At 46.0% G+C, this 20,049-nt stretch overlaps 1 protein-coding gene across 2 annotated transcripts; it reads left to right on the top strand.

Moving 5' to 3' along the window:
• Window positions 1-94: 94 nt before the first annotated feature.
• LOC106039926 (uncharacterized) lies at window positions 95-13,563 on the top strand. 2 transcript variants are annotated; one of them, XM_066992528.1, is made up of 4 exons: window positions 95-1,120; window positions 3,770-10,857; window positions 11,117-11,195; window positions 11,564-13,563. In XM_066992528.1, the coding sequence occupies exon 2, from the start codon at window positions 4,113-4,115 to the stop codon at window positions 5,085-5,087; it is 975 nt and encodes a 324-aa protein (XP_066848629.1). In that variant the 5' UTR covers window positions 95-1,120; window positions 3,770-4,112; the 3' UTR covers window positions 5,088-10,857; window positions 11,117-11,195; window positions 11,564-13,563. The 2 variants fall into 2 exon arrangements, with proteins under 2 accessions (XP_066848629.1, XP_066848630.1); XM_066992529.1 differs by lacking the exon at window positions 95-1,120 and having other exon boundaries at window positions 1,127-10,857.
• Window positions 13,564-20,049: the final 6,486 nt, after the last annotated feature.

The raw sequence follows: 20,049 nt of genomic DNA, 5'->3' as shown, positions 1-20,049 counted from the left end.
GAAATCCTGAAGGAAAACCTCCTAGTATTTGGGATGACAGCCAAATCTTTATCCAGGACCTAAATCCAATGCAAGCCTTCCAAAACACTGTCCAAGACTCCTCTATTTCCGGGGGCTTTATTTCACTGCTGGTCCCCAAACAGTCTCACAGTGAACCCTGCCTAAACTCTGCCCCTGAGTGCGGTGCGTGGCGGTCTCCCCCCTGGCCTCATCCCCACCCTGTGCCTACTCCTGGCCAGGACCAGCGCCTCCCTGCAGCCCAAGGGGTTTGTTCAGTTCTTTTGTTTGTTTGTTCTGGATTTTTTTTTACATGATTCTTAAATCTTGGGGTTTGATTTTTTTTTTCAATTAATGCTTGGGAGACCAGCTGGCAGCATTCATTCATTTTAATATGACTCACGTCGAGAAGTGCTCAAACTTCCTCTTAGAGAAAGTGGCTGAATGCATTTATTTTTCAGGCAGTTTGCTTGGCAGAGGATAAATTCTTACTGAAATTGCTCTACGGAGCCGGGGAATGGACTCTGACATTTTTCCTTCACGGTACTCATTTCTCGCAAAAGCGTGTGATGTTTGGGGAAAAGCAGCCTTTTCGTTAGCGGATGCGTGCAAGGCCCCACGGGCGAGAGCGCAGAATAACTGGCTCTGCAATCCACAGAAGTGCAACTGATGGCGTTTTTAAGGCTCTGTATCAGCAAGGCACCACTGCTACCTATCACTCCAACACAATGTATCGGGAGCGAATGGCTTCACCTCTATTTTCTCTCCTCGTGGCGATTTTAATTTGTGAAAAATCATGGGAGCTGCAAGCTTCCTACAGAGGAAGCAAGCCAGCGAAGGTAAGCGGAGGTGACATCCGCCGTGGTTCACAGCAATTAACGTCAGCAACAGAAGGAAAAATTAAAACGGTCGCTGATGTTTGGGAGAATTACCTTGTGATACATCGTGAATACCCTCACTCACAATAAATAAACGTTATTTAACTTAATCTGTGCCACAGTTATGCACATGTGCTCATCATGCATTTGACAGCTTGCTCCCATCCTCACTCTTTCTGGTGGCGGTGTGCGTAAGATGGATTGATGTACATGCTCCTTAAGGTGAAGTGCGTGATGCTCGTCAGGTGAGAGCTAAATGGCATTATTTATTTGTTTATTTTGCAAGCCTGCGAATGCGCCTCGCTATTAAGACTAGGAACGCTGTAATGATTCTGTTTAATTAACGGAGCAGTAACTTCCTTGCCAGCCCTAAGTGCTGTTTGATCTATCTGAGATGTCACAGGACGGGAGAACTCCTGCAAAGGGCTGAGGAAGCATTATTTGTGCTCAGCGCGTGGAGCTTTATGAAAGCAATTTACATATTTGCACGCTGAAGCATGACTACCAGCACATAAGCAAGGTGATAAATGATTAACTATAAAAGATTGACGGTTTCGGCAAAAATCCAGCCGAGCACTTAAGCATGTGCTTACCTTCAAACAACCTGGCTCTGCTGACTGCAGTGGAGCAGAGTCGGGCCCTTTCTTCAGTTCAGGAAACTGCTCGTGCACTTTAATTAGACCTGTGCTTACGGGACCCGGAGGACCTGAGTCTGGCTAAGGGAGCTTACAAAAGGGAAAAACTTTCGTGTGGAGCATCCGTGTCAGGGTGGCGGCAGTAAGCAAGAGTAATCAGAGCTTGTCGTGGATGGAGCATCCTCAGCTGTCAGTTGGCTGGCTTTCCTCAGGCTAGGGACAAAAAAGGGAGGTATTTCAGCAAAAGGCTAACCTAGCTGCCCGTTTCAGAACAGCGTTTTGTTCTGTTTTGTTTTTAATTTGGGGGAACATAAACATATTAAATATTTTATTGTTATTCAGTGAAAATCTCGTTCTGCTTTGGCCAAATATTGCTTTCACTAAATGGCTTAATTGGAAAGGGAACGAGGCCAAGAAAAACCTAAACCCAACAGCAGCAACAAAATGTTTTTGTTTTGCAGTATCTTTAAACTCCCTTCCACCATTCGTCCTGCACCCACCTTATGCAACCAACCAGAGAACCTCTAACTTTGCTTCATCACAAGCTCCTTTCTGGCAATATTTTTGGAAGTTCCTGAAGCTGCAGGTGAAAAAAGCTGCTCTGAACCATGGGTGTTATTAAAAGCTGAAGGTCTGAATCGGGGTCGTTCTGATGAAGTTGTGTTTGGACTCCGTGTAACAAACTTTCTTCAAGTTTCATGTGCCTAGGTGAAATTTAGCAAGCCAGAACTACAGCTGAAGCCCACTGCTTTCTCCTTTTAACTTTTTTAAAGGAGAATATGTGAGTTTATATCCCTGTCAGAAACATGCTTGTTGAGTTACCGCTTCCCTCTCCAGCAGATCCATAAACACAACGGCTACTTTGCATTCTCTCGAGCATGAAACCTTCCCAATGATCCCTGTGCCCTTTTACATTAGCACTAACCTGTGTACACCACTGTTGCATGTTCTTTGCTTTTTGGGATGATTTTTGACCTTTTTTTTCTCTTTATTTCTGCTAATATCATCTCTTAAAATACGTCTGAGGTTGATGCTGGTCAGGTGAAGCTTTATTGAAGCATGGCAAAGTGAAGGTGTCTTTCAGGAGATATGCAGGAAGCCAGTAATCTCCCTTTTTTGAATAAAAATGGAAATGAGTGGATTCAACCCCTAAAACACCAGCCCTGGATGATTAACAAAAAACAGAAAGGGATGTTGAAAAAAAAAATTCTAGGGTCCAAATTCAGATCTAAGAAATAAGATACTGTTCCTGGAGTGTGCATTTTCTGGAGTAACCAGGAGACAGCCAGAAAAAAAAGTTGGAAATAGGATCCCGAGATAATGGCTGAAATGTCTCTCTACAGGCTTGAGTGCTAGCTAGAAAATAATAAGGAAATTATCTCTGAATTGATTCTGTCTTCAGGGCTTTTGTACTTTCTCTCTTTTGTGCAGAATCAACAGGATTGCATAAAAAATACCTGAATCCCTCACCACTTTCTGCTTATAATGGAAACAGCTTAAAAGACAGCGAACAGTGATCAAACAGCATTACATACAACTCCTTATGAAAGTAGCCATATTTTTGTGGTCAGAGGGGAGGGGGGCCTAGAACTTTCTCCATGGCCATTTAATACACCAAAATAGATTTTACGTCCCTGCAATACACACACCTTGGATGTAAGACAGCAACCACCAAAATCTGTAGGATTTTCCCGAAGTCCATGGAAGCCAATAGATGAAGAGGTCTGTTGTAGATAGTGCACCAGAGACAATCTTTTTTTTTTTTTTTTTTTTTTTTTTTTTTTTTTCCCCACTGCGATGTGCGATGTCTCCATCTGCAAGCGTGGCCTTTGGGGGTGCTTGCCTTTCCGCTGAGAAGTCTCAGGCTTCATCTTCTCTACACGCTCCCAGCAGGCAGCTGGAGGCAGCTGTCAGCTCCACCCCTGAGCCTTCTCCCCTTTGTGCTGACCACAGGAGCTCCCTCAGCCTGCCCCTGTATGCTGTGTGCCCCGGCACCCCACTCCCTCCAGTGCCATCAGCTGGGCCCACTCCACACCCACCAGTACCTTTCCTGTACTGGGGAGACCAGAACAGGATGCAGGAGTCCAGACGCAGTTACTAAATTGTCCCCAAATAAGAGAGGAAAGAGGTTTTCTGGTTTTTTTTTTTTTTTTATTTTTATTTTTTATTATTTTATTACTATTTTTTTATTGCTATTTATTGCCTGGTCTTGGAAGAGGTCCTAATGAAGCTCTTATTCATTCTTCTCTGAATGAACAGTGACGCTGCGCTCCAGCACTTCTTCCCGGCAGACCTGAAGTCTTCTGTTTCTTCAGAGGAGCAGCCGTCTCCCTGACAGTTTTGGCTGATCTGCTGCTCTTCTTTTTGCGTTGCCATGGAAGGTGCGGCTTCCTCTTCAAGCAGCCATGGGGCAGCCTTCTTGTCCTCAGACGGAGACATCACCGGGCTCCAGGTCCCAAGGTCCACCGTGGCTCTCTGAGGGGTTCCTTCTGCCGTCCTGGTGCAGCATCCCAGAGGAAGCCAAGTCCCCTCTTGCCCACTCCTCAGGACTCCGTGCAGAAGGGATGACACCTCTGGACGAGGTGGGGGTAGGGGATAGAGGATGGGGGACGGGAAAAAGGCCACCCTGCAGGCGAGCCAGCAGGATGGCTGTGGACGGCCTTTCAGCTATTTTGAGGCGCGGAGGCCGGGCCGTGAATACGGAGCAGGTCGGGTGCTCCTGCGATGCTGCCAGTGGGACTTGATGGTAACGAGCCTGGGCACGGTGGTATTGTGCCAGCTCAGCTGGGGTGGAGCATCCACCTCCATTGGCTCATCTGGAGGTGGATCCACCTCCATGGGATCTTCATCTGGAGGTGGATCCACCTCCATGGCCTCCACATCACGAGTCGCAGCACAGGGCACTGCTCTTCTGCCCCAGGCACCGGTCCTCCTCTGCTTCCTCGTCACAAGCTGTGGCCGAATTCTCTTTAGTTTGAGGAACGAATCCTCTCTAGACCCATGCAAGGATGGGCAGCCTTTGCCCCAGGTCCTCTTCCTGCCATCCATGATGGGTATCGTCAGAGGCCTGGAAGCTCAGCGAGTGGCAGGCCCTGCGCAGGGGCCTTTTATAGGGCTCGGAACAATACGGGGGGCAGGTGCCACTGTGACATCAGCAAGCCTCTGTGATGGTGGCCAACGCATGGCCAAACGCGGCTGTTGTTGGGAGAGGTGTCTGTGGCCTGAAAGACGCCCTCACGAGGAAGGAGGAGGGTCGGGGGGCAGAGGGCCCCTTTCCTGGGGATGGCTCTCCCTGGCCATTATTGACTGCCAGAGAGACAGGCTGCCCCTTGGGCACAGGGCCTGCCCTCCAGCCCCCTCCTCATCCTATGCCTGGGCTCCCTGTGCCACAAGATGGTGGCAGCAGTGTTTCCGGAGGGGCAGGGCCTCCACTACCCCCTGCCACCGACCGGGCTGCCTGCAAGTGGTGCAGCCCCCCATGCTGACAGCAGCTGAGAGGGGGCAAAGCACCCAGACATCCTGCAGATTGGCAATGGAGGCACGGCCAGGCAGCGCCAGGTCTCCCAGCAGTCAATAAAAGCCCTGCTGACGATCAAGTGCTGTGGGAGCCCTTCTCAGGGGCCATCTCCTACACCTACCCCTGTCCCTGGAGCATGAGGAGGTGCCATCACTTGTGCCCCGAGGCATGGGGGAGGAGAGGGCCTGGTCTCTGCACTACTGTGCTGCCACAACACGGGGAGTCTGTGGGAGGGCTGCCGAGGTCCTCGGGGCCTGGAGGTGGTGGGGGTCAGTCTGAGGTTCACCCTTGCTCTCTTCTCTAGTGTTAAGGAGAAACCTTCTCAACATTTTTGGGGCTTCCCTGCTTCCACGTTCAGAGGAAGAGGTCTCCTGTCTGGTTGGAAGAATCACCAGTAGCTCCTGACTGGGAGCCTTCAGGCACATTTCCAGGGGGAAGCTCCTGCCTGCCTGACACCTGGTGCACCCCTCCCTGCTCAAGCAGGGTCACTTACTGCACCTAGCCCAGGACCACGTCCAGGCAGGTTTTGAGTATCTCCACGGAAGGAGACTCCACAACCTTTCTGGGCAACTTATTCCAGTGCTCTGTGCCCCTCACAGTAAAGTTTTTCCTCATATTCAGATGGACCTTCCCTTGTTTCACTTTGTGCCCGCTGCTTCTCATCCTGTAACCGGGCTCCACTGAAAAGGGTCTGGCCCCCATGCTCTTAAAATATCGATATACACTGATAAGATCCCCTCTCAGCCTTCTCCAGGCTCTACAGGCCTAGCCTGTTATCCCTAGGCGCCTTTGCAAAACTACTGTGAAATGAATTCAATTCCATTCTTATTTGTAAACTCCTGCAAGATAATGTTTGCTACGGGTATCATTCGCTATAGCGTTCTTTATTGCGTTGAAGCATCACCCAGGTACGTCGTGACCCAAAATTTTGTTGTTTTCATGTAGTTGCAAGGGTCTGCAGGGTGTCATACGGAGCCATGTGGGAGCAGTTGCTGAAGAGCTGCTGCCTGTGGGCAGCCCCCGCAGGCTCAGTTCAGGGAAGGACGGCATCCCGTGGGAGGGACCCCACGGGGAGCAGGGGCAGGGAGGGACCGTGAGGGAGCAGCAGAGATGAAGCGTCAGGGACTGACCGCAGCCCCCACTTCCCATTCCCCTGCGCTGTTTGGGGGGAAGATGTAGAAGAGGGTGGATGGGGGAAGGTGTTTTCAGTTTGCTTTTAGTTCTCACTGCTCTAGCCTGCTAGTGATAGGCAATAAATTTCATTAATCTCCCTATGCTGAGTCTGTTTTGCCCATGACGATAATCATTGAGTGATCTCCCTGTCCTTAGTTCAACCCTCCACCCCTTTCCATCATGCTTTCTCTCCCTTTTCCTTTGAGGTGGAGGAGAGAGGGACTGTGGTAGAGTCCAGCTGCCCGGCTGAGTAAAGGCACCATGCTCTTCCATTAGCATTATCAAATGCTTTGGGTTTGCTTTTTTTACTAAAAGGAAACTATATATTTTTAGTTCCTCTGGAGTCAGACAATTCAGAAATCAGTAAATCACACAGAATCATACCAGAAGAGGAAGGTATGTTGTTTTCTTTTTCAACCAGTTCTATGTTTTGTCTTGCCTGCAAAATTCTTCCTGCTTCTCACATGCGTGATAATGGAGGCAGCCAGCGTTTCTCATATAAGCCAGAAAAGATGTAATGATAAATGTTTAACTGCAGTTTTCCATTTCATATTCTGAAAGTAAAAATAGGGAAAAAAAATAGACATCTTAATGATGTCCTATCATCATCACAATCTCTTCAGCTAACATGGGAGGAGGACACACAATTACCTGGACAGAGACAAAGTATACTGACATCAGTTATTCCTCAGCTGAAGCTGCTTTTTAAGTGCGTGAGCACAAAAAGCTTTAAGGAACAATGCATAAAATGCTATTATCTTTGGAAAAAACAATATTCAACTGGCTTGGCCATTATGTAGGTGAAAGCACGATGTGTACCAAGACTGTTGAGTACATTTCCATGAGATTAGTTAAATCATCTAAGCAAAATGTCCCTGCTATCTGTCTCACCCTATGCTCTGATGCTGGGGTACTTGGAAACAAAAGCAGCAATGAGGATGCAGCGCTTCATGAGCAATGCCATTATTTTTCTGATAAAAGAAGAGGCGCAAGGAGGTGGAAAGAGGCAGGTTAGTGGTAGGGAAAAGGGCAGCTCTGGACTCTGTTCTGGTTGCTGTCACAGCATGTGACCTCGGGCAACTTGATGAAGTGTCTGGGATCACTTCTTTGCACTTGATTTCATCGTGAACAAAACTTCACAACACCATAATTCCCACTGAAATCCGCAGCCTTTGGTAGGAGGTACAGCACACATCACCACTTCACCTGTGAGATGGGAGTCATTTGACAGGATGACCCACACTTTACCCTTTTTCCGCAAGGTTAATAGCCTGCCTGGACATGAGAGGCAATTTCCTACTGCTGCCTCTGTAATGGGTGCAGTGGGAACCTGATCTCAGCTGGGGTCTTTGGGAAAGGCAGCAATTCCCATAATAACCCCCGCAGCATTGTTTAAAGGATCTTTCCCAGGTTTTGATCGTCTCTGCCGATATTGTGTAATAATAATATTTGCTGGAGCTGAGACAGATGCTGGCCTTTCCAGCATAGCCCTAGGATGAGCCAGCCAGGATGGATGGGGTCTTTCTGTGGGTTGTTTTTGTGTTGTTCCAGAGATTCGCAGGCAATTTGGAGAATATGTCCCCAGGACATTCTGCTTTGGAAAACAGGCAGAGGGGCTGGGATGTGTTAGCTCAGCTGCAGCTTTATTGGCAATACAGAACACGAAATAACACAAAGTTTTCATCTGGCCATAGAAATGACTAAATAGAAGTACTTTACGACTCTGGGAATGTTACATTCTTGTCATGTTTTAGCATTTGCAGATACAACAGATGAAGCAAATTAAACTATGTGTTCACTAAAAGAATGCATTCTTAGCCACAGTCTTTGTTAACTTGCCTGCAAATAAACACAAATAACTGGAAAATGTATTCTGAAGAGTTGGTAGCCTGGTTTGCGTTATTTTTTTTTTGGCCTTTGGCTTACACACATGCCTATGTATGTGTGTGTGTGTGTGTGTGTGTAGCTGTAGGCAACCTATCAGCTGTGCCTGCTAAATTTGTTACCTGGTGGGTTTCTCAGCACAGGAGAAGCCACATGGCTGCACATCCCTCATTTGCATTCCAGTTGGATACAGCTTTGGCAATTTGTTTATGCAACTAAATGTATGCAATCATCAATAACACAGTCCACAATAAGTCCCAATTAACGTTGCCACAGGAACCTTCCTTCATGTTTGTGCTGGCTTCTGTAGATTTAAATGCTCAACCTTAATGATGCATTAATGTTGTTTTCTTTTCTTTTTTCTTTTTTTTTTTTTTTCTTAATGCTGTGTTTGCAGTATAAGGACTACAATTTATTTTGTTCTCTTTGCCCAGCAGGGACATTTTTTCTACTGGCTGTTTAATAAGAAGCCTTCATGAGTACAAAAGCCATTTATCTTTATTAGTTGAATATTTTTGCTCATCACCTCTCTTACATTTATGAATTAAATATTTATTGATTTTTTCCACAAAGAAAAATGCCCCGCTGCTCAGTAAGAGCAATTACACCAGCTATGCACAGGAACAAGAACCGTAAGGAAAGCAAACTTACTTATGTAAGTTGTGTCAGAAATGACAGAAACTGCATGTCTTCTAATGGAGGTCCTTACTCACTTGTGGGGTCTGTTTTAATTGAAGAAATCTGTAAAATGGGCTGTGAAAGAAGGGCTTGCATCAGTTTGTTTGCTTTTTTGTTTTTGTTTGGTTTGTTTTTTCCTTCTTTGCTTTGTGATACACAGAAGAAAGATGAAGGATTTTTGTTGTCTTCCCCACTCTTTGTTTGTAATTTCATCAATAGACCTGGAGAACTGGTGAGTCTGCAGGTGTCTGTCAGATACCACATGAAACCTATCTAGTTATAACTGAAAGCGATTAGCTTACTCCCATTTTTTGACTGATGAATTACCTGTAACGCTTGAAGGACTGCTGTGGTCATCTACCCGATATTTCTGCATCAAGTTTACTTAACTACAGAAATGGAATTTGATATCGAGTCTGCATCTCCAGCACGGAAACCAACCCCCCTGGCCAACATGCCAGGTTGTCTCTGTCTCTCTGATAGCTCATGTGAACTATCAACATATTTAAGTGTTTGTGTAAGTACAGGATTGCCTCCTCAGGTTTCAATTGCAAGAAGAAAACAGTCAAGGAAAAAAACTCTAAAAATTGTTTGCCCTCCCCAGCACTTTCTGTACTGTTTGACATTATATTGCTAGGTATTGTATTATCATGAGATCAATTTCTTTTTATTTCCCCCCTATGCATAATTCAAAGATAATCCCATATGCTTCAGCTTTGACACATATGGTCTGCAAATGCTACCTTTTACTCCTTTAATTCTCAAGGGTATTGCAATGATGCTTTGGATCACCACATCCTCTCAGGATAGATACTTCTGGGCACGCTGCTACCTAGTCCAAGCCTTTCTCTTCCCTGCGCCGTTGAGAAGACTGGACGCCTGGGCTGGCAGCCCTTCCTGGAGGAGGCTGGACTCATCACCCTGACCACCGTATGCATCACCTGGTTGAGGCATTGGCTCTGCACAAAGATGTTTCACACCAAAGCGTGTGGTGGGAGAGACGCTGGGTGCTGTCATCCCTTTTCCGTGTGAGAGCAAGAAAAAGAGAGCAGCTCTCCCACAAGCAGAAGACCCGGTAGGGCCAGGGCTTCTGGGCAAGGCTGTGCCTGTGCCTGATCCCCTGGGAGCCCAGGCAAGGGACAGCAGGCGGGTGGCATCTGCTGACCCACCACATGGCTGTGCCCACTCTTGGCCACCAGCTCTTTCCTGGGATCTCTTGTTCTCCCGGACCACTGTGTCTCATCAGGCTCGTAGAAATTCAATTATTTCTGGTACTTATACCTCTGAGACTCCTTTGAATTGAGCTGAAGTCACCTTCGAGAGAGAGAAAGGCAGAGTGCAGTGGAGTAGGTCTTTTCTCCTTAGGACATTAGCCTCCTTAGGCTAACGATCCTGGCCTCTACCTGCCTGACCTTCCCCTCCTGCAGCCCTTGGCAGCTGAGATTAAAGAAAATTGGTGCCCCTGGTATAAATCATCTCCACAAATCACCTTTCCTTAGGCAAATACTGCCTCTGGGGATGCAGCCCTCTGAACCCTGTGGTCCAAATTGGCCAAAACAAAGCCAATCCCGCTCCTCATTACTGACTCCCTTAACATCTGCAGGATGCCCTGAAAACCTGAACTTCAGTTCATGTTTTTGGGACGGAGGGAGCCTGGAAAAGAAAGGGAGCTTCTGTCCCTGGGGTCTGACCTCTGCGAGGGGTTCCCTCAGCCACTTGGGGCCTGCAGTTGGGGCTTGGCTACACGAGTTGCAGGCAGTTCCTCAATGCCCAGCTGTAATTACTTCTTTTCTTCAAGGAGGCCATGATTAAGAGCTCTTTGGTGTGGACAGCTGCCAGTGGCACCTTCAGTGGGATGAATTCTTTGCTGGTGAAGGCAAAAGTCTAGGCCTTCCTCTCCAGACTCTAAGACATGAGGTTTTCCTTCCTCGCTGGGCAACAACAAACCCTGACAGAAGGACATTGATCCCAGCTGGGCTGACACCACAGGTTACGTGGGACCGCCCCAAGGAAGGACAAGCAAGCAAAAAGGCCCACGGTCCTGTTCTGCTGGGTGGCAGTAGGCCTTGGTTGGGCTCTGTGATGATCTCCTCAGGTGCACCACCAGCAGAGCACGCAGACTCCCTGGGCTTCGCTCTATATGTTTGCCTCCCAGGATAAACCACTTTTTGGTTTGGTGTTTGCTTTTGCTTTCAACAGAAATGCTGTTTACACAGTTGCAGTTTTCATCATCTGCACTTTTTTTTTTTTTTCCTGCAATAGCAGTAATGTCACCTCCCTCCCACTTCTCTGGGCACTTCTGACACATCCGTCAAATGCCCACAGCACGTTTGTCACAAAATGCCTTTTGACAGGAATGGCAGCTCACGGCCCACAGCTACAAAGGATGTTACGAAGATCAGCATGAGGACAGTACATGGGGCAAATGCTGAGGTAATGTCAGACATCGGGGCTTACATAATATTCTTCAAAATGCTCTTTAATCGGCTCTCCTTGTGGGACTTCTCCACCTTTGGCTCTGATGGACTTGTTTTTCCCCGTGAGCTTGCAGACGTGTTTTTGCTGTTATCTCTTTCTGTTGAAACACTCCTGTAATGATCGTTTGCTCATCACTGGAGCCATGCTTCTTGGGAAACTGAATAGCAGCAGAACTGGAAGAAATTTTCTACGTCTCCTGATAGATACGATTTAGGTTAACACTTTCTTGTCAGACACAGGCTTGCCGAAGCTGTCTTCTGACCAGTTGTACTCCTGTATTTAAGCTCTACTGATATTTCACCTTCATGTTGTTTCTGTGGCAGGTAATTCCTTTCTTTGTAATGTGCCTTCTAGCTGAGGGTATGTAACCACCCGTGGAGGCGACCACGCTGCTGGGATGAGCACACCTGAGGGCCAGGAAGAGGCCAGCTGGAAGCATTGCTGCCTTTTGGTGTTAACAACTGCAGCTCGTCCAGTATTGTGAGCAACACATGTGCAAAGGAGCACGTCCTTTCTCTCTGGAGCTCCTAGAGTAAGGAATTGCAATGGGCAGACCCACTCCCCGGCGTGCTGGGATGCACTCAGGTGTGCAGAAGGTCAGCTCCATACCCACTGCTGCTGCACTCCCCTGGGTGAGAACCCCAAGGTGCCCCTGAGGTGCCCTGCAGCAGGCTCATCACTGTCAAAAACAGCCTGGCTCTGCGTGACAGTGAGTGATATTTTCTCCTGTGGTGTCAGCCAAACCTCGGCTTCACCCATGTCAGGTTCGCGATGAAAGATACTCTCCTCCTTCTCCTCCTCCTCCTCAGGACTGACTCTTTGAAAACCAGGGCTGGCTTTCAAGTGCTGGCAGTTAAAAGAGATAACAACACGCCTGCCCATGAAAGCTAACCGTCCTGAATGAGCTCATGGGAAAATCTGATCTAACCTGCCTGTCTGAACAGTATTTATCAGCACTGCTACCCGAGGATTAGGCAGTCCAGCCTGGCTGCACCGAGGAAAGTCAGCGAAAGCAGATGTTTTTATTTCAAACTTTCCAATGTAGCATTTTTTTTAAAAAGTCACGCCTTCTTTTTTTTTTTTTTTTTTTTTTTTTTTGGCAAAGCCTCTAGGGAAACAAGCAGTACTTCAAAATGCTGCTGCCTCCATTTGTTTAAACATTTCAGGATGCTGATGTCATGTCCCTGCCCCCTACCCCAACCTCAGCAAATATGAAGACTTCTGAGCTGTGGGGAAGAACAGGACCAGTGCCTTGCCTGGTGTAAATCCCTACAGTAGCACCGATGTCAGGGGAGCTGAGTTACATAGGCTCACGTGCTTGAACTGCAAGGGCAAGCCAACTCGCGTGCAGGCTTGGGGACTGTGGCCCTGATCCCAGTGCTCTGCACATCCAGCCCTCCAACGTGCCCAGCCTGGCACTAGTGTCTGCTGCTTGTGCTCCACCTGCTGCACACAAGGTGGGGGTTTTCAGCCGGGTCTGGCCAAAATACAGCTGTCATTCCCCCCCTGGGTTGTGAGCAGTTCAAACAGTGCATCCCTGGGCTATAGGCTTCAGGTGGCCTGTTTAGGCACAGGGCTTGGAAGATGATGGGAGGCAGCTGGGGGATGAAGGTCTGCCTCAGAGCTGCCTGCCGGCTGAGCCCAAGAGGTGGGACAGCTGGGACCCTCCTGGTTTCTTTCTCCATGGTGGTAGTGTTCCTCCCGCCCTGGGCTCCCTCAGGTACGTGCCCTGGGCTTGTATCATACGGGGGTTTTGTTATGGGATTTTTATTGTGAGGCAGAAAGGCTTCAAAGCTTTTGCTGGATACCAGTGAGGCTCAGGTTTGTTCCTGCTCTCCTACTGCATGTCAGGCAGGCTCCACGCCTTACTGTTGTTGGAGCAGGATTCCTCCTCTCTGCCCTAGTAGCTATGTGGAAGTCTGTGCTGCTACTTTCATGATACCCCAGGGAGTATTTTTGTCAGCTGTTGTTTATTGCAAAAGCATGCTAATCCTCTGATTCCAGCCCAGTAGGAATGGAAACTCTTGTTGCTTCGCATTACTCAAGAGTCAGCGTTTTTTACTAGATGAGACTGAGGGATAAAGGATGTCCACTTAGGAGTGTAGACATGTGATACTAGAATAAAGTTAATAAAAGATAAAATAAAACAATTAAGATTGTACTTAAAAATATATATGTTTTTTCTTTTTAGCTATTCCTGCAACCCAGCTAGCTCTTTAGGGTAGTTCATTAGCTGCTGCTGCAAGGGCTGGCATATTCTGGAGTGCTTTTTGTTGCCTCTTAAAGGTGACTGTTAGAAAAATTACTCTGGTCGCCCTGTTCCTGTTCTCTACACAGGAGAACCTTCTTGTTTGATTGCCCCTTGCCTGTGATTTACCCCCTGGGATCTTTTATGGGTCCGTAAGGACTTACATTGCTTCGTTCTCACCTTTCCACCCTTTCAGGTTACTGAATGTACGTTTCTGTTGAAGAAGTAATTACCTCATTCCTGGATTCAGGCTACATCCGTTTGCTTATGAAAACAGTGTAGTGTGTCTCTATGCACGATGTATTACAAGAAATGTTAACACTACAAACTCTTTCTATGATTGATAATTGGCAGCTTGCCACGAACTTTGCACACAGCCTAAATACATAAACGCAACCAAAGGGTGATCCGAGGACATGGTTTCCAACATGGTGCAATGCTCGGCTCCCATTTTATTAGATTTTCAGGACTCCACCCCAGCCAGCTACAGAGGAGATGCTGAGTTTACCGTAGTTAATAAAAGACAAATCCCATGCTCGTTGTCATGCCCCTTTCAGCAGTATGTTGCTGCTTTTGCAGGGATTTTCCCAGCACCCAGCTGGTGGCCTTGCGGAGAAGTTTCTCCAGCTCTGCTGTGGTCAGAACCCAACAGTCCCCTGCCAAGACGATGGCATTTTGCTGCCATGAAAAAGAGGGCATAGGCTGATGGGCTCTCCTGAGGCAGCTGGAGGAAAGAGCTTGCTGTATCTGCCAAGCATATTTCTCCCTGAGCTTTGCATGCAGGTAGGTGTGACTTGCACACAAGTTCTCTTCCTGTCCCTCTCACGTGCCCAAAAGTGTCCACAAGACTTGGGTCCTATGGACCCAGTAATCCCAAGGATGTGCTGGCTGCCCTCGCTGAAGCTGCAGAGTGAACGCTCCCAACTTTGTTGCTTCAATTAATTTCTTGCGCCAGACTGGAAATGTCTAAAATGCATCTCCCTTATTCCCTGTCCTGGTCCCAGAGGAACCAAGTGACAAAAATACTCCTTGACATCAGCAGAGCCCATCTCAGAAATCTTACTGAAAGAACTGAGATCAGGTCTGGGCCCCAGACTGCTGATTAGAAGTAGCAGTTTGGGCTAACTTAAAGCATCTTTTTTTCAAAAATATACTTCTAAGGAGTATGAAGAGCATGGAGACTAGCTTTTTTTTTTTTTTTTTAATCTCTTTTGAATCAGAAAAAAGATGATAGTGAAGCTAGTGGGAGTGTAAAGGATTTTTCTCTGAGAAATTATCAACCTCTTTGTTCTTTTTTAAAAAAAGAAAATCTAATGAAAAGCCTTTCTCCTCCCCAAAAGCCCAGCCTTTCCAGAGTTCACTTTAAGATCTTTAAAAAAGTAGTTTGGAAGAACAGCTTTAATGAAAAGCAAGGCTAAAGAGAAAATGTTTGGCTGAAAAGTGACTTCTTCTGAAAAAGTAGCTCTCTTTTGCCTAGTTTCTATATTTAAATTCTTATCAGAGAAAAAGCTATTTTTGCAGGAAAGTTTCTGTGGAAAAATGTTTTGATTGGTTCAGTGCAGGAGTCAGAATTCCAACCCGAGGGTAGCTCTTCACTGAGCTGTATTTCACAAACAAGCCTCCAATTACTTTCCTTTTTACTGAAAAATACTCTCCTTTTCTTGCCAAGCACGTCTGGCAAATCTCAGACTAACCGTGCTGCTGGGGCTAAAGTGGGGCTTTGCATTGGAAGATGATTTGTGACCGCCCGTCCTTTTTCTCCTGCGTCCTTATAACGGATGCAAATCACTTGGATCAATTGTCAAGATGGATATGAAGGACTCGCTTGTCATATCGCTATACGTACATATGTTTGCTCTTTTCAGATAGGTATGATGTTCATGATTTGCAGCCAAGGTTTGATTTGTAGATGGTAATACAGCTCTGCAATGTGTAAGTTTTCCTGGTGTGACCTTTATAAAAAGAATACACTGGATTAGAGAAGTTCTATCAGAAAGGCAATGAAATGGTAAAGCTAATAATCTCTGCCAGGATGCTAGGCATAGGTTGTCATGCAACAAATGGGTTTTGTGGGCCCTTAAGAGCAAACATCTGCAGTACAATTCATGGGTTATTAAAACCATGATGCTCATTAGCAGAATCTTAAAAGCTTGAGGGGTGTGTGTGTGAGAGAGAGAGGGAAGTTAATCCAAATATCTTTTTGTTATTTACTTGAAAACAAGAGTACCCAGAGTGAACCTTCTTACTGGCCTTGAGGCTTTAAGTTGATTGTGTTAGTATGAATAATAGAGCAGTAGTTTGTGTAATGGTTAAATGCTTTATGAGGGTAATGATATTTTTCTAATTTATAATTATCAAGCAAATTTCCATTTGAAATCATACAGCACTCCTTCCCCATAATCTCACAATGCGTTTACAATTAAAAAGGCTGAAAATGAACTGCCTTCACCTTGTGAATGAATGGATTCATGTATGCTGGAGCAGCCAGAAAGGCTCACCTTGGGCACAGGGTTTCTCAGCGATGGACAACTCCGTTCGCACTCACTGCAAATTAAAAAGTCTTGAGGGCTGCGAGAAGGCACGGGGCTCTTCATGAGATACAGTTCATGGTACAGGATGGGCTGCAAAGCCTCTCCAGAGTCCCCGCTCCCCTGCAGGATCCAAATGGGATAGAGGACAGTGGTGGCCCTGATGACCTGCAAGCTCAGGCTTTGGGTTATTGGGCAATAACACAAATTCTGCTTTGCCGTCTGGTTGATCGGGTCCAGAGCAGATACCTAGGGTGCTCATATCAGCAAAAGGCACTGTGCTGCATTCTTCCTGGAGCCATCTGGGAGTCCTGACTGGAGATGTTACAGCAGGTGCCCACCTGGCAGGCTGCTTTCGGAGGTGGGACCACAGAAAGGGAGCCCTCTGTTTCTAGCTGCTGTTGCTGTTTGCATTGGCTTTGGGGAGAGACCAAATCTGGAAGCGTGAAAAGACAAAATACAAAAACTCTTCCCCTGGTAGTGAATCAACTTTTCATCATCCAAAATATTAAGAGAGGGAATTTGCTTGTCCTGTCTCTTGATCAAATAGTTTCTTCCTTCATTCCACTTTCTGGATGACAATATTAGTAGTAAATTGTTGCCCTTTCATCCTCGCAGGTCAAAGTCATATAAAGTTTAACTCAAGTACCTGGTAAGGAAGCATGTTTTACTATAGTAGTTCTTACAGGTATTTTCAGAAATATCAGCTCCATGGATATCCACCTACTTGAGTTTTTAAATATATTTTAAATATGTTTTTTAAATCAAAAAGTCTGGACAAACCTCTCTAAAATCAGCTCTAAGTTCAGAGTAAAAAAAAAATAAATCTGAAAATGTATTCAAAGCCTTCATAATTTAACATCTCTCCATTCCTAGTGTAAAGAAAATAAATGGAGCTTACAATTTTTGGTGCTGCAGTCTCAGGGAATAACTTTCAGAAAAGCTAGGAGGAGGGATCTGAAAGCGAGTTTTGGTTTTATTTTTTTTCCCCGTTGCTCATCTTAGCATGAGGTCGCTAGTAGAGGAAGCTATGCAGTTTGTAATCTTTTGGTCTGTTTTCTGTTTGTTTGTTTTTGTGTACTTTTTTCTTAGGAAAACAGTCTTAATAAAGGGCCAGATTTATTACAACACTTGAATGTTACAAATCATCAGTGTATTGTAATACTCCATTTTGATGCAAACGTGAAAACACAAAGGCTTTTGGGGCTGGACCTGACTGCTCTGAATTATTTTCTCTCTCCTTCTCTCTCCCTCTTCCCTTCCAGAATCATTGATGCATCTCTAATAGGAAAAATGCAAAGTGTGCAAGTTGTCTTTGCGATGTGGCTCAACATCTTGTCATGTTGCACTATTATGTTGACTCTTCTGTACAGGGAGAGAGCATGAAAAAATCCCAGAAGTGCTGTTCTGATTCAGGCAACCACAAAAGCAATTCCCCTTTTTTGTTGGCTGTGGGAAAAGATTCTACAGAGATAGGCATCTCGGAGCTAATCAGCTGGTTTGACTTAAAGGGAACTGTGTGGAGGAAAGCCAGTGGCATATTGCGGACCTAACTGCTCAGACTTAGCTATTGTTTTTCTTGCCTGTTTTTTGGATGCAGAAGGGGAAGAGAAGGAGCTGCAGATTATTATGCTTCCAAAAACTGGATGTATTGAATGATCATAATTACATAAAATGTGAGAGGATGAAATGGGGAGACTTTACTCAATCAGTTTCGAGACTTCCGAGGGACGAATTTAATTATTTTGGTATATCGTGTTTATGCCCACTGAAGTACAAACTCCTTCAGCTACATGTGTCTGCCCATGTGTTTTTATTTAAGACATTTATAGAGCTCCACTATTGTGGTAGCTGTGCCTTTCACAGTCCCTAATTCAGCATGTCACTGGCATATTGGTGATGACCCCCTCCTTGCACAAAGGGAGCTGAGACAAAGCATACATGTTTTGTTGAACTCAGAGGGATTTTCTTCCTCATTTAAAGATGTGCTTCAGTATACTTTTTAGCATTATGTTCAATTTATTTGCCCAAGCCTTGAAGAAGCTCAGCACAATGATTCTGAAACATTAAACCCTATCCCAGTTGATGCTCTTATAGCTCCCACCTGCCTCATGCCCCTGTAACTCCCCTAATGCAGTGCTAGCACAGTCTGCTGCAGATAAGAAATGGGACCCAGTCCTTTCCAGAAGCAGGAAGTCCTCTGCAAAAAGGAGATAAAAAGGCTTGGCAATGAAGCAAAGGCCTTCAACTCTCTTCTTTCACTTGGTTACAGAAGGGTTCATAGCATACCTAAGGCTAAATTCTCTGATCAGAGCAAAGGCTTCCAGACTTTTTCTCTTTGGCTGTGTTTTTGTAGCAGTGCTTTATGAAAACGAGAGTGCTCTCTGTTCTACTTAACAAGAGTAGCAGCAAATCACAAGCCTGTTAAGTTGTTGGTTTACTCACATGATGTGTGCCTGCTGAAAATGCTACCCCAGGTCAAAGTAAGACTGAGTAGTAAACCGTCTATTAAAGAGCCGTGTGACTGCTCGTGGGGAGAAAGGGCGTGAAGAACAATGCAGTAGAGTATTAGAAAATACTTGCTACAGGCTTGATTGGAAAAGTGTTGCAGTTAATGGTAAAATTGTCTTCAGCAAGTTTGGATAAAGCTCTTGCAGAACAGCATTCAGGCTCATTCTGTGGTTGCTTTATACCTAGGAGATTTGTGATTTGATGATTGCAGTGGAGGGATGCCTCCAGGGACTCTATGTGAGCTGCTTTGGCATGAGCAGTAGCCTAGTTGCATGCTGTTAGAGCAGGGGCCTGGGATGATGCACTGGGGGGTCGTTCTCTGCTCTTTGCTCTCAAACCTCGCTTCAGCAGTTCTGATACTGCAGTGATTAGGTTCCCTTAGAAATTACCATAGTTACAATTGTTTTAAGCCTTGACACACTTGTTTCACTATTAAGGTTTGTACTGGAGCAGTCAGCCCTACTTTATCTGAAAGGTCTGTCAGGTGGTTGAAGAGTCTAGATAGTATGGAAACTGGCTCTAAAAGCACTAAGCCTGTCTCTGCACCAATTTGGTGGTACAGAGACTTTGTCGAGCAACCTGCACCATCAAGCAGAAAAGGCCCCTGAAGCCATTCTTGGCTCTGCTGGAAACCATTTGGGTTCAGGAACGTTACTGTTACCTCGTTGGAGGTCTTCGGGCCTTCTGTGCCCAGTTGATCTTCAGGGGCAAATCGTTCCCCCAGAGCACCCCACACCTCAGTGTTTTATTCTCCACTATGACAATACTTGTGTTTTAGTACTGGTGTGAATGTGTCTGCATGGGCATGTTCTCGTATTTACAGTGTGCTCCCCGGCCTAGCAATAGCTGGGAGGGCCCAGGCCTTTGCTCCTGTCTTTTGCCTGTACTATATAAAGGTGGGACAGATTGTCAGTTTGTTTATTTTTGTGAAGAAAAAAATTTTGTGAAGAGGTTTTTTCACCACCATATTGTTACCTGGGGTCACCTTGCTTCTGCTAGGATCACACCAAGCCATCCATCTTGAGGTAGCATGGTGTTCCTGCAGGGAAGACAGAAGTCCTGAGGGATTTCAGACTACAGGGCCTCATAATGCCACTCCACTCTTGCTTTGTAAAAGGGAAATTCTTCCACATAGTCTGGTAGCTGTTCTTCTGAAATATTCAATTCCCTAATGGGCAGAGCTCGTCTTTGTAGAGATGGCCACCAAATGCAGATAACACAGCTTTGGGGATGTTGAGGGACACGCTGCTGTACAGGAGTGGATCACACCCTGGTGTTGGCAGCCATTTTGGAGCTCTCCAGGGAAGGCACCCTAGATCCATAATTCATAGGATTTAAGGCCAGAAGGGACTATTAGATCATCCAGCCTGACCTGCATAATGCAGGTCATAGCATTATGCTGAGTAATTTCTGCTTCAGCCCTGTAGCTTGTTAGAGCTACAGTGTACCTTGTAGAAAAACATGTAGTTTTAATTAAAAAATTCAGAAATGAAGATATGGCGTAATTCAGTGGTAGTTTGGT

This window comes from Anser cygnoides, chromosome 2 (assembly GCF_040182565.1).
Source record: "Anser cygnoides isolate HZ-2024a breed goose chromosome 2, Taihu_goose_T2T_genome, whole genome shotgun sequence".
In the NCBI taxonomy this organism is placed as follows: Eukaryota; Metazoa; Chordata; class Aves; order Anseriformes; family Anatidae; genus Anser; species Anser cygnoides.
Note: the sequence above shows the minus strand (reverse complement) of the source record. Positions and strands in the feature narration are given on the sequence as shown.